Source organism: Heloderma suspectum, chromosome 1, assembly GCF_057233095.1.
Source record: "Heloderma suspectum isolate Gila_16-S chromosome 1, 16-S_ref, whole genome shotgun sequence".
Lineage (NCBI taxonomy): Eukaryota > Metazoa > Chordata > Lepidosauria > Squamata > Helodermatidae > Heloderma > Heloderma suspectum.
The window spans coordinates 75,638,002-75,652,668 of NC_139458.1; the positions used below are offsets into that span (position 1 = coordinate 75,638,002).

General features: G+C 43.8%; 1 protein-coding gene across 2 annotated transcripts in view; it reads left to right on the plus strand.

Annotated features, from left to right (window-relative positions):
• MAP3K9 (mitogen-activated protein kinase kinase kinase 9) overlaps positions 1–14,667 on the plus strand; it is a 73,151-nt gene that overhangs the window by 30,377 nt on the left and 28,107 nt on the right. For both annotated transcript variants that reach the window (XM_084847726.1, XM_084847732.1), the window contains exons 5-8: positions 2,584–2,759; positions 11,549–11,789; positions 13,024–13,146; positions 14,409–14,568. In XM_084847726.1, coding sequence (XP_084703852.1) covers positions 2,584–2,759; positions 11,549–11,789; positions 13,024–13,146; positions 14,409–14,568 — 700 coding nt within the window. The remainder of the gene's footprint in view (positions 1–2,583; positions 2,760–11,548; positions 11,790–13,023; positions 13,147–14,408; positions 14,569–14,667) is intronic.

The window sequence follows — 14,667 nt, forward strand, 5'->3', positions numbered from 1 at the left end:
GACAGTCTTCCAGCTGAGCTATTTAAAATCCTAAAAGATGATGCTGTTAAAGTGCTGCATTCAATATGCCAACAAATCTGGAACACTCAACAGTGGCCACAAGACTGGAAAAGGTCAGTTTACATTCCAATTCCAAAGAAGGGCAACGCCAAAGAGTGTTCAAACTACCGCACAATTGCGCTCATTTCACATGCCAGCAAGGTGATGCTCAAAATCCTACAAGCTAGGCTTCAGCAGTATGCGAACCGAGAACTACCGGAAGTACAAGCTGGGTTTCGAAGAGGCAGACGAACTAGAGATCAAATCGCCAACATTCACTGGATCATGGAGAAAGCAAGAGAATTCTAGAAAAACATCTATTTCTGCTTCATTGACTACGCTAAAGCCTTTGATTGTGTGGATCACAACAAACTGTGGCAAATTCTGAAAGTGATGGGAGTACCAGACCACCTTACCTGTCTCCTGAGAAACCTGTACGAGGGTCAAGAAGCAACAGTAAGAACCAAAGATGGAACAACCGAGTCGTTCCAAATTGGGAAAGGAGTACGACAAGGCTGCTTATTGTCACTCTGCTTATTTAACTTATATGCAGAGTACATCATGAGAAATGCCGGGTTGGATGAATCACAGGTCGGAATTAAGATTGCTGGGAGAATTATCAACAACCTCCAATATGCAGACGATACTACCCTAATGGCAGAAAGCGAAGAGGATCTAAAGAGCCTCTTGTTGAGGGTGAAAGAGGAGAGTGCAAAAGCTGGTTTGAAACTCAACATTAAAAAAACTAAGATCATGGCATCTGGTCCTATCACTTCCTGGCATATAGAAGGGGAAGAAATGGAAGCAGTGACAGATTTTACTTTCTTGGGCTCCAAGATCACCGCAGACGGTGACTGTAGCCATGAAATTAAAAGACGCTTGCTCCTTGGGAGGAAAGCTATGGCAAACCTAGACAGCATAGTAAGAAGCAGAGACATCACCTTGCCAACAAAGGTCCGTCTAATCAAAGCTATGGTTTTCCCAGTAGTAATGTATGGCTGTGAGAGCTGGATTATAAGGAAGGCTGAGTGCCGAAGAATTGATGCTTTCGAACTGTGGTGCTGGAGAAGACTCTTACGAGTCCCTTGGACTGCAAGGAGGTCAAATCAGTCCATCCTAAAGGAAATCACCTCTGAGTGCTCATTGGAAGGACAGATACTGAAGCTGAAGCTCCAATATTTTGGCCACCTAATGTGAAGAGAAAACTCCCTGGAAAAGACCCTGATGCTGGGAAAGACTGAAGGCAAAAGGAGAAGGGGACGGCAGAGGATGAGATGGCTAGATAGCATCACGGATGCAATGAATATGAACTTGAGCACACTCCGGGAGAGAGCGCAGGACAGGAAGGCCTGGCGTGCTATGGTCCATTGGGTCACGAAGAGTCGGACATGACTGAACGACTACAACAAACTATTTGTAATCCATTTGTAATCTGCCCAGGGAACATTAGTTATTGGGCAGATTAGAAATGTAATAAATAAATAAATAAATAAATAAATATGCAATAATTAAAAAAAAATACAAGACACAACAACAAATACAGGACAGTAAATAGCAACAGATTAACATTCGAATAATAAGCAGCTGAACACAAATGGAAGTTTATTAAGCTCCTATCCTATTTAAAATTCTTGTGTTCAAACTATTCCAAGGATTAATGGCCTCTTACCTTAGTTACCTTCCTCCTTTATATATTCAGTATTCTGTAGGTAGGGCTGTTGATCCACTTCTTTCATCACCTGCATGCTTGGTTTTCTAATGTTCTAGACATAAGGATAGGAGACATTCTGGTAAGATAAAAGAGAACAAATTATAGGTGATGGTAGCACTGCCCTCAAACCAGGGCTCTTCCTAATCAGAGCCAAAAGGATCCAAATTCTGTAGCAACAAAACTTGAATTCTGTGCTCAATATAAATAACATAGTTTAGTAAAACATAGTCAGAATTGTTCATCTGCAATAGTGCCTAAGTATGATCAATTTGCATCCTTCATTTTGGGCACTTTTGCTTTTAGAGAATTTGGAATTTTGTGTAAGCAATTGTATGGAGTCAGAGGTATAGGAAGGGTTAGTAGAGGCATACTGAATGAAAAAGAGCATATAGCTGGGTCCTTTATTGACTAGATTTTTATGACACTTTTTAGTGTTGTGAATTATGGAACAAAAATAATGAGTGACTTCTGTCTTAATCACTTATTAGGAGGCTGTTTTTTTTAATGTAGAAGGTTGCGCATTCATAAGCTTTCCTCTGGAAAGCTTTGTAAGATGGGGCCAAAGTAGATATAAAGTGAGAGATCCATCAGTAGGTTTTTTGTTTGGTCATTGTTATCACTAATGTGCGAGTGTCTAAATGTTAGAAAGTTTGGGATTCTGTAATGCAGAAGCACGAGTGCTATACGGGTTGTGGGGGGAGAGAATCTAGTCCCCTGTACTAAAGTTTGGACTAAACAAAAAGAGAAATGTGGTGAGCTGTATGTAACCCATGTCCCATGGATGCTTCTGCAGCTTCTGAACTAGAATGTGCATCTGCCTTTTTCCTGTTTAGATTGTTGGAATGCTGACCCTCATTCAAGGCCATCTTTTGCCAATATTTTGAACCATCTAACCAATATAGAGGAGTCTGGTTTCTTTGAAATGCCAAAGGACTCCTTTCATTCCCTGCAAGAAGACTGGAAAGTTGAGATCCAGGAGATGTTTGACCAACTCAGAGCCAAAGAAAAGGTAAATGGGGCTGGATATGGGTGCATGTGAGAGATAGCCCTCTCATAACTCTGATAGATATAGTGCATCTTGGGTCTCTTTGTGTGGTCTTATACAAACTTATACTCAAATTTAAAATTTCATATGCTGGGTTCAGGTGGAATAAAGAAGTTTTCAACATTTCAGTCATGGCAGCAATGATACCTTAAAAGCCCAAGAAGTTATTTACTTCATCTCATGTTGGATTTTCATTAGCCTAGGAATCTCTTCAGCGTTTAGACCCTATTTTTAAAGGAGGAATATAACATCTTGTTCTTCTTCATGGTCTCTGTGCATCACACATATGGGCTCTGTGCCTGTGCAGAGCCTCGATCGGGTCTCTCATATATGAGGAATTTTTGGCAGAAACCCTCTCCCACCCCCCCAGTGTGCATGTCTGCAGTCGTTTCCTGCATATTCCCTCAGTCCTCTTTCAACAGCCATTGTGGCAACCTTGTAGGGAATCTTCTGTGTTGTTCACTCTTCCTGAGGGAAAATTAAAGAGTGGAGGTTTTGTAGGTTGGGGTTTTTTGTGTCTTCCTTCGCTCTTTCTAACTTCTGATTTTCTCACTCTGATGTTTGTTTTGCATTCTATTTTTGTTCATGATCTTTGTGATTGTCTGAGGGCATATGGCCCCTTTTGGGCCCCTTTTCGCAAATATACCTGTTGTGGCAGTAAATTCCTAGCATCTCTACAAACTATTCAGCAGCCCTGGAAGGCTCCTTCATCCATTTCCCCTACATCAAAGCACTTTGAACAGATGTATGAAGAAGTCCAAGAGAGGACAAGATGCGGAGCTTTTATTTTTACCGCAATACCAAATTCTGTTGTTGCAGAAGCTTTTCAGGGGAAGTTGCACAAAGTTAATTCTGCCCTTGTAGATAAAGAAGGCAGATGTTTGGACCTGATGGAGTGATGCATTTACTCCTCTGCTGCGCTGAGATTGAGGGCAGAAAATTATCAAGATGCAAAGTCCCGAAATCAGCTTTTCCTGTGGGAAAAGATGGGGTCCCTTTTTGGACATTTCCCAGTGTATTAGTGGGACTTGGCATGCATATTCCAGAATGAGGCAATGTACCTCTCTCACCAGCAGATAAACACCTCTAGATACATGGCAGATTGCAATGTGAAGCCAATGGTGGGCTGCATAGCCTTGAGGAGACATACATGGCTGAGACCTGCAAGCCTACCACAGGAAGTCTGCTCTACGATAGTTTGATGGAGAGGCCTTGTTAATACCAAGACAGATGAGGCCATGGACTCAGTTCAAAAGACTAAGACTATAGTGAGGCGAATGGGTCTTTGTCAAAGTCATCCTCATATCAGCAATGGAAATGGCTTTGGCAGCTGTCTTACAAACAGTCCCGTTCTCCAGCTGGACAGTATTTTTGTCAGGAGCTGGCACAGGTTCAGAGACGCCAGTTCCATTTATCAAAATTCCAGTGAGGGTTCTCGATGACAACGGAAAGAGACAGAAGGAGAAGCCAATCATGGCTTACCCGAATTTTTGAAGGAGCCACCTTTGCTCTGAGCAGGGCTCCACAAGCAAGGATATCACATCAGTAAAAGTTGCTTCATAGAACATACTTCCTGGTACGGGGGGTGGGGGGGGTGAACATCATCTGATGGGCGTGGCTGCTCAACCAGTGAGAGAGGCTCTCCCCCACCAGGCTCTTCCCCCCTTTCACCTTCGATAAAATCCCAGGAGGTTTCCTCCTGTGTCGCTACATAAATCTCTCTCTCTCTCTCTCTCTCACTCACTCACTCACTCACTCTCCCTCCCCCACTTCAGTAAGCATTATTTACTTCATTAAAGAACAATCACTAAAAGAACACAATGTTCTTTCTGCCCCGACCAGCCAATGATGTGATCAGTTGAAGCTTTGAAGCTTCAACATTAAGGGTCATTAATGTTGTCTCGATAACTGCGTTGTCTCGATTCATGGGGATCTAGTAACTCTGGGAGTGCTCATTTTGGGGACAAGCCTCATTGACTACAATAGGAGTTACTTCTGAGTAGACAAACATATGCTTGTGCTGGGAAAGACAGAAGGTAAACGAAGGGATGGGAAACCAGCCGCCCTTCTAACCCGATGCTGTGCAGGATCCACTGATCGCGGGTGGAAGTAGTTACTTCGGAATGGCAGTAAACCAAACAGCAGAGAATCACAGTTGTGGGGAAAGCGCTTTACAACCTTTAGGGAATTAGTGCTTTAAAATCTGCTATTTCACTTGAGGAGAATCTCTGTAAATACTGGTGTGCACATTCATGGGACAAGCCTCATTGAGCACAATGGGAGTTACTTCTGGGAAGACAGTAATTGGCTTGTGCAGGGATGGGAAACACACAGGAAACACCCCTTTACCGAGGTCATGGTGAAAGGCACACCCCTGGGCAGGGCTAGTATACCAGAGCTATATGCAGGGGTTGGAGCTATACTGCAGTGAACCCAACTTATGGAAAAAGGTCAGACTTTAAGCAGTCTCAGGAAATCTGGTTTTTCCCTGATAAGCTCTGGGCTGCTGCTGGATGACCACGACGTTATATATACCTAACGATTTCCAAATGCAACCAGCTCGGAATAAATCGCTCATGGAGACACCCCCCAGGACAGCCATAGGAGTCAAGGCAGCAACAATAAATGTCACCTTTGACTCCCCCATCTCCTTTTTCATCCTTCTGTCTGTTACCCCACCTTTGGCGCTCATCTCTCATCTCCCAATATGGAAGCTGATAACATCAGACTCCTGGATCCTCTGTATTGTGCAAAGGGTTACTGAATAGAGTTCGACGACCTCTCTCCAAACAGTGCCTTCAGGACCACTGCTCCTTCAGAGATGCTGCTAATGGAAGTGAACGTCCTTCTGGCCAAGGGAGCAATAGAATGGGTCCTGAAACACTTACTTCAAGATGGGTTCTATTCCTGTTACTTCACCATTCCAAAGCAGAATGGAGGCCAATCGAACTGCTTGCTAGGTAGACCTCTGCCTTTCCTGGAATATGGCATTTTTAGTGGTGATTACTTCAGCCCAGAGGTTGAGTGCACTGTGCACTTGCATGTCGATCCACCCTATATGATTTTTCAATGTGACATAGTGGTACTCCATCTTGATGTCACTTTGCTGCCTATGGTCATCTCTGAGTTTCATCTGAATCAAGGCATAGTCTTGCCAGCTTTCTTTCCATTGCCTTCCACTCCTCTTAAATCCATGCCTCACACCCTGGATGTTCAGTGTGCACTGGTTTTTTATAGATCCTGGGCTGAGTCTATCCATAAGTTTTTCTTCATGGTCTCTGTGCATCACACACATGGGTTCTGTGCCGGCTTGGAACCCTGTTTCAGGAAACTTTTATAGCTGAGGAATTTTGGTGGGTTCCTGCTTATTCCCTCAGTTCCTTGAGACTGATGTTGTAGCCTTGGAACCAAGGTAGATCTTTGGTGCTAACATCGAACTCAAGTATGACACTGAAGAGGGGATGGTGGGTGGGTTGTGTGAGTGCACAGAACTACAATTACAGGTAAGCAACCTGTCTATCTTCTTTGTGGTGTCTGTGCATCACACATATGGGTGAGTAATAAGCTGACTTACTGGAGGCGGGTTGGTGTCCTACTGCAGAACAGAAGAGAGGACAGTGTGACCAGTGGAGCAGTTGGCTCTGGCTTGAATATCTAGCTGATAGTGCTGAATAAATGTAGACAGCCTTGACCAGGTTGCAGCCCTGCACAGCTCAGGGATGGTGACTCCCTTGTCGAATGTGACTGATGTCACTACCGCATGAGTAGAGTGAGCTTGGACTGGGGCAGATGGTTTGAGACCAGTCTCCTCATACCCTAGCTTAATCATCTTGATGACCCATGAGGCAAAGCATTGTGTTGAGGCCGAGAGCCCCTTATTTTTGCCACCATATTAGTCAAAGTCATTGAATGACTCATAAAATCATAGAATAGTAGTGTTGGAAGGGGCCTACAAGACCATCGAGTCCAACCCCCTGCTCAGTGCAGGAATCCAAGTCAGAGCATCCCCGACAGATGGCTGTCCAGTCTTGAATGCCTCCAGTGTGGGAGAGCCCACTACCTCCCTAAGTAATTGGTTCCATTGTCGTATTGCTCTAACACTCAGGAAGTTTTTTCTGATGTTCAGCTGGAATCTGGCTTCCTGTCACTTGAGCCCATTATTCCGTGTCCTGCATTCTAGGATGATAGAGAAGAGATCCTGGCCTTTCTCTCTGTGACAACCTTTCAAGTACTTGAAGAGCGCTATCATATCTCCCCTGAGTCTTCTCTTCTCAAGGCTAAACATGCCCAGTTCTTTCAGTCTCTCTTCATAGGGCTTTGTTTCCAGTCCCCTGATCATCTTCGTTGCCCTCCTCTGTCTCCAGCTTGTCTGCATCCTTCTTAAAGTGCAGTGCCCAGTACTGGACTCAGTACTCCAGATGAGACCTAACCAGTGCTGAGTAGAGGGGAACTACTACTTCCCAGGATTCAGAAACTATGCTTCTATGAATGCAGCCCAAAAGAGCATTTGCCTTTTTTGTAGCCACATCACACTGTTGGCTCATATTGAATTGTGATCTATCACAATTCCAAGATCCTTCTCACTTGTAGTGTTGTTGAGCCACGTATCCCCCATCTTGTCACTGTGCATTTGGTTTCTTTTTCCTAGGTGCAGAACTTGGCATTTATCCCTATTACATTTCATTCTGTTATTTTCTGCCCAGCACTCCAGTCTATCAAGATCACTTTGAATTTTGTTTCTGTCTTCCAAAGTATTAGCTATCCTGCCCAATTTTGTGTCATCTGCAAATTTTATCAGCATTCCCTGCACCTCCTCCTCCAAGTCATTAATAAAAATGTTGAAGAGCACTAGGCCCAGGACTGAGCCCTGCGGTACCCTGCTCATTACCTCTCCCCAGTTTGAGAAGATCCCATTGATAAGGACTCTTTGAGTCCGATTCTGTAGCCAACTGTGGATCCACCTGAGAGTTGTTTCATCTAGCCCACTTTGAGCTAGTTTGCTCATCAGGATATCATGGTGCACTTTGTTGAAAGCTTTGCTGAAGTCAAGGTATATTATGTCCACAGCGTTCCCACAGTCCACAAGGGAGGTTACTTGATGGAAAATTAGATCAGATTTGTCTGGCAGGATTTGTTCTTGACAAATCCATGTTGGCTTTGAGTAATCACTACATTGTTTTCAAGGTGCTTACAGATGGATTGCTTTATAATCAAGGACTCAGTCCTTGACTTGAAAAAAGCCAATACCAGTGACCATCCAGAGTGTGGAGGGCCAACTCAAGTGGAATAGACAGTGAGTAAAAGAAAGCTGGCAGTGTGACATCCTGGTTGAGATGAAATTCCAACACCACTTTGGGAAGGAAATGTCTAGCAGTCACAGAGCCCATATGTGTGAATGCACAGATGACCAATCAAAGAACTACAGTTACAGGTAAACAGCCTGTCTTAGCCTCATCGTTTCTTCTGCTAAGGTAGCAAGCAACAAAGATTGCCTATGTCATCTCGGGGATTATCTTCTCGGGTGGTATGTACCATCAAGCTGGCAGGTCTCCCACTCCTAGACTCTGTTCAAGGGCATTCCAGCCAAGCAATGGCTACATCATTGGCATTCGCCAAAGGTATTCCTCTTCCAGAACTGTGCTGCATGGCTACCTGGTCAAAGCCATCCATGTTCATCAGTCACTGCAAGATGGATGTCTGGGCTAGAGCAGCTTGCTTTTTTGGACATGCTGATCTATCAGCTGATCTACAGTAGGACACCAACCCCACATCCGGTAAGTCAGCTTGTTACTTGGCCAAATGTGTGATACACAGAGACTACAAAGAAAAACAGATTGCTTATCTGTAACCATAGTTCTTTGCATGGTCATCTGTGTATTCAGAAAACCCACCCCCTTCCCCACTTTGGTGTCAATATTGATATTGCCACCAGAGGTTTCTTTCAGTTCCGAGGCTGCTCTGGTAGTCTCAGGGAACTGAGGGAATGGCAGGGTGGGGGGACCTACTGCAGCCATGTGCACTGGGACAGTGGGGGAGGGCTCCTGACAAAAATTCCTCAGCTATAGAAGGTTTCTGATCAAGGCTCCACACAGGTGCAGAGCCCATATGTCTGAATGCATAGATGACCACTCGAACTACAAGTACAGGTAAGCAATGTGACTTTGTCTGTTGGTCAAATATCAGTCCATCTCTAATCTTTGTAGTGCAGCTAATGCAGTGGGTAGCAACTCTGCTGCTGCAATTGCACCTTTATACTGTTTGTTTTCAGATCCCTGTCCAGTGATTATTCAACTTTTGAAGGAAACCCTTGTTAAAATTGAGGATATTACTGAATTTGAGAGACCATATAACCCTAAAACCGTATTGTTCTGATTGCACCTGAGGACATGCCCTGTTCATGCGTTACTCGTGTGTAGGGTGTCCTCCAGCATTGTGTGTGCGTGCTCCAGCATCCGCATGTTGAGCACAATTGAATTAAAAGGTGCTTCAACACACAAGTAGCTTCTTGTCTGTAAGGGCTCCGTATGATCGGGATTCTCCGACGCATAGAGCCCCTATATGTGAGCAACAGCTCGCCTGTTGAGGCTGCGTTGCAAACAGCTGCACTCAGTGTGCAGATGCAGAGGATGGATGCACAACAGGGATGAAAGTGGATCCCCGCTTCACATTCAGCACTGTGAGGCCTGACCCACAAGTAATGTGTGAACAGGGCTTTAGAATTGGTTGCATGTCCCAGCAGCTCCTAGAACTTCTATAGCAGCCTAACAGAAAACTCAAATCCCCCTTCCATAGTTAGGAAGCTGCCTTATACCGAGTCAGACCATTGGTCCGTTGAGCTCAGTGTTGCCTACATTTTTTTCTGAGATGCCAGGGATTGAGATGCCAAGGATTGAACCCGGGACCTTTGCAGTCAAAGCATATATTCTGAGCCATGGCTTAGTAAAATCTGAACAATTGTTTGCTTCTGCAAGCTTGACTATATGAAAGAATGAATAATGACACTTTTTGTGGAAAAGTGGGTTTTATTAATTAAGCATTGGAATAATAAGTAGTGCATTAATAATCAGTGGGTAGGATCCAGACTTAGCCATAGTTAGACTAACAAGTCCCACTGATTTTGGTAAGTCTACTCTTACGTCAGAATTCAACCTAGTGTATATAGTTCATTGAGTAAGATCATTCATTGAGTAAGATGGTATTGAATAATTTTATGTATGTACGTAGAAGTAAAGCACACACAGGAAAAAAAAACCCTGGTCAGCCTATCTTAACAGATCAAAATTTGAGTACATAGGAAGTAATCCAAAATGGTCAAAAACCTTCTTTGTGAAGGGATATCAAAGGGCTGGGTATTGGATTAGAGAGAAGCTAGTTACAGAATGTAATGGTGTAGCTAAAAGATTAGAACGAAATAATATCTTTTTCATGCAGCACAAATTAAGTTTTGACAGGGCTTATTATGAGGTTTGTAGAAAGTGTTAGTATTACTGACTGCAAAATGAACAGACAAATGGCAAGAATAATCAATCAGGGCCCCATCTATATGGCACTGCCTTGACCCCCCCCCCCCGTCGCAACTGCGTAGAAATGCAGCTTCGAGTCAGCATGCCCTGCGATATGCTCGCAATGTACTGCGCTTCCCTTACAGACTCGCCATACCCCTTTTTTGGCCATTTTACTGAAATGCGCAGCTGTGCAGTCCCATGAGTGTGGGGGTATGGCACTTCAGTGGCTGTTTTGTATTTGAGGGGTTCTGCTGTGTCTTTCTGTCCCTTTTTAGGTAAAAAGTGGGTGTTTTGTGCTCCTTCATTTCTGCACCATCAGTTTGTCAGTTCCCCAGCCTGAGACTCTCGTGATGGTTCGCACTCACAAGTGTGAGCGCTGTGTGTCTAGCCATCCCTCTGAAATGGTGGCCAGAGCGAAGTTGTTCCTCCCCCAAGACCCCTCCCAGGCCCCTGGGTACTGAGTCTAAAAGCAAATGTTGCAAAGTTACGAAGCTGCAAAAATGTGCGAAAGTGTGATTAAATAAATGAAAACGCCCCTCTGTGCCTCTGTAACTGCGCAGCTGCGAAGGGATGTGGGGAGTAAAGGGATGGCACAGAGTGATGCAGGCACTACGCATGCCTACAACATGCCCACTGCAAAAAGCGGTTCGGGGAAGGAACAGACGGGAAACCCACAGCAAACCCAAAAAATTGCAGTAAAAGAACTCCTTAGAACGCCACTTTTTCTGGGCTAAAACCACAGAAGGTTGCAAAGTCACGACTGTGTCATCTATCACGAGGGACCTCAACTCGCACCTGCCCCAGAGTAAAAGCCCTGTGTAGATGGGGTCCAGGCTATCTGCCTCCTGCACTGATTACTCCACATTTTTCCTTCTGGCTGTGCTTCCTTTGAAGATTTGGTTACTGTCTGTTAGGAGAAGTAGCATACTAAATAAAGTAGATTATGTTGATTGAGTTTAGTATTTAAAGGCTTATCAACATTTTATTTTTTTAATAAATCATCACTTATGACTGATTCTCCTGATTATTGAAACTGGTGATATATATAACCAAGCCAGCACAGGAGGCTACAGTTGCATAGATTCACCATTTCTGTATACTGCCCTGAGAAAGAAAGTGTAGTCATTTTTTCCCTGCTTTTTGCATTCCTAGGCCTTGAAACTAAAAAGCAGGAGCAATAATAGAGGCCAGTCATTTTTAGATTGGTATCATACTTCTGAGATGGGATTTTGTTTTGCTTCTTTTCAGGAGCTGCGGACATGGGAAGAAGAATTAAGCCGAGCAGCAGTTCAGCAGAAGAACCATGAGGAGCTGCTGCGGCAGCGGGAGCAAGAGCTGGCTGAACGGGAGATTGACATCTTGGAACGAGAACTCAACATAATCATCCACCAACTGTGCCAGGAGAAGCCCCGTGTGAAAAAACGCATGGGCAAGTTCAAGCGGAACCGGCTCAAGTTGAAAGATGGCAATCGCATCAGTCTCCCTTCTGGTGCGTCCCAGCACAGTAGGGCTAAGTGGAGCTCTGTCCCTTTTCCATAAGTGTTCACTGTAACTTCCCTCAGGAGTCATGTGTATAGAACATGCTGTTTGTGAACTTGATTGTCTGCTGGTACGAAGTAATTAAAGATGACTTCTTATACAAAGAAATCCTGTGAATAAAAAAAAGGATTTGAAGTGTCTAGAAAGCACTATTAAAATTCTATTTTAGGATGCATATCAAACTGACAAATACCTGCAACGTAGGCAACGTACAAAGTTAGCAATATCCTTCCATTAGAACAGCTCTTCCCCATTTCTCTTCACCAGGTCAGCTTGGTACAACTATAATATAAGTTGAGTTTTAATTCATCGTTCTTCACTGTGTGCTCTGGAAAAGGCTTTCAACATGCTCTTGTCCATGCTTGTTCACAGGCCAGAGTTCAATAATTGTTTCATTATCAGCTCTTTCTTTGAGAGTGTGCAGTGTGCTCCACAATAGGCTAGAGTGTCTTGATGCAAAAGAGGACAAGGCTCCTGTACCTTTTAATAATTGGGTAGAAAAGAGAATTTTGGTAGGTGCAGCTTGATTACCCCAGCACAAGGGTAATAAATTTGTCATCTGCCCAAAATCCCTTTACCACTCAGCTCTGGAAGATACAGGAGCCTTCCCTGTCTTTGTTTTCTGGGTGCCCTATAGTAGGCCATACTCGGCAGAAACGATAAGCTGACCAAAAATGGCAGAAAGCAGCAGGATATTGAGGTAAATACTTCAATATGCAGATGTGTATGGCTTATATGTCTGCATGGCTACTTCCTGTTATTCTCTCAAATCTTTTTAGGAAATGAGATGAGTTTATAAAAATGGTTACGGCCACCATGGGCTTCTTTGCATTTGGTCCCAAATAGTTATACAATTTTCTCGGGGAAAAGGTGAATTCATTGCAAGTACAGACTGGATCATTTAGTTCAGGGCTGGGCAGAAAGTAGATTTCCAGATGTATTGTTCTTCAATTCATAGCATTCCTGAGCATGCTGGCAGGGGCTTCTGGAAGTCCAAAATAACTGGAGCTCTACCTTCTCACTCCTGATTTAGTTAGTGAAAAATTTTAATCTCTCTGGGGATTAATAATTGAAATCTCATAATTACAATGCTGCTAGTGCATTAGTAGGGGGAATGAATATATTTCCTTAGGTGTTGGCAGTACTTTTATGAGTGTATTTATCATGATTTGTTTTGTTAACAGATTTCCAGCACAAATTCACTGTGCAGGCATCTCCAACCATGGATAAAAGGAAAAGTTTGATCAGCAGCTGCTCCAGCCCTCCTGCTAGCCCTACCATCATTCCCCGGCTCAGGGCCATCCAGTGTAAGTAGTTTGTTATACAGTACATCTTAACTACAGTGTTATATGAGACAGATGGCCAATACATAGCTGTGGTTCCTGTTCAGGACACAATGTCGCAATCCCTGTATGAGGGATTTTTGTTTAGATTCAGTTTGATTTTTCAGGCTCCTGTGGCCACCCCCAGTTATTAGTCCACTGGGAGGCACCTTTGCTGCTCATTACCAGCACGTGTGTTTTTACCAACTAGTTACCAGCTCCCATTTTTCCGTAATTTGTACTCTTGATACTGTGGGCCTCTTCAAATAAATGAATAGTTGTGGCTTGTTTTCTTGTAGGGCAACTAGACATTTCTACCCAAGAAAACCCTTCTGGTGTGGGATGTCTCATTTTCCACAGCGCACAGTGATCTTTTGTTGCTAAAAAAATTGGATTCTTCCCTTAGCCAATGCATTAGTTGCATGAGTGAGTGCGGTGCGAAATATTGATTGGCTAAATGTCACAGGTCTGTTGGATAGTGCCCATGACATCACGCTCAGTGAACAATATAACTCCTCGCTTTTCAATAGCAGTGCTACTGTTGTGGAATAGTCCCCTAGAGAGGGGAGGCACCAAGCCACTTCTTCATTTAGCTTCACTCACTAAGGTAAACTTACTTTTCTGTAATAGCTAGTATAGATGTATGTAATGGTACCTGTGCCGTTACATAGTGAAAGGATTGGGATCAGGGCATGCATTTGTGTGCTCCCTCCACTTGAGGGGATGAATTATATATACTACCCTTCACCATGGGTAGAAAAAAAACAATGCTAACCAGGGCTCACTTCTATCCTATGATTTGAAGCTTCATGGCTGTACCACTTGAGGATGGACACAAGCAAATCTACAAACACACACACTTCTGCAGCAAAACTTTGGCATTTCATTGCTTTGTTTTTTGATACCCTTTATTTGAATGCTGTGCAATCCCTTTCCTTGTAATACACATCTCTTCTTTTTCTAAAAGAAAAGTGGCAAATGGCTGCCTTTTCCACATAAGGGCCCTCCCCCTCTCCCTGGCAGCAAATCTAATATTTCCATTACGGGAAGCGGGGCGGGGGTAGATTTAATGCCACCAGCTGTGGATCAGGGCTAGGTGAGAATGTAGTGCAAACAATAAAACCCAGGGTTTGTAATTTTTCAGGGAAGACCCCCTAATCTTTGCCTGCACTGTACAAAGTACTACCTACTACAAAACTGCTGTATAAATGCTTGCTTATTTTTACTGTTCCCTCCTTCCCCTGTAGTAACACCTGGTGAAAGCAACAAAACATGGGGATGCAACTCTGTATCCCAGAAGGAGGAGGAGGAGGGGGGAGAAGATGAAAAAAGGGGCCAGAAAAAGAAAGGTCGGACATGGGGGCCAAGTTCACTTTGTCATAAGGAACTAATAGCAGACGAGAACGGGTAAGAACCCTTCTTAACTTCCACTGTGTCATAAAACACAGGCATAAAAGCCTGCCTACCTTTTACTCCACAAAACTGTCATGCTTCTACTGCCATAAT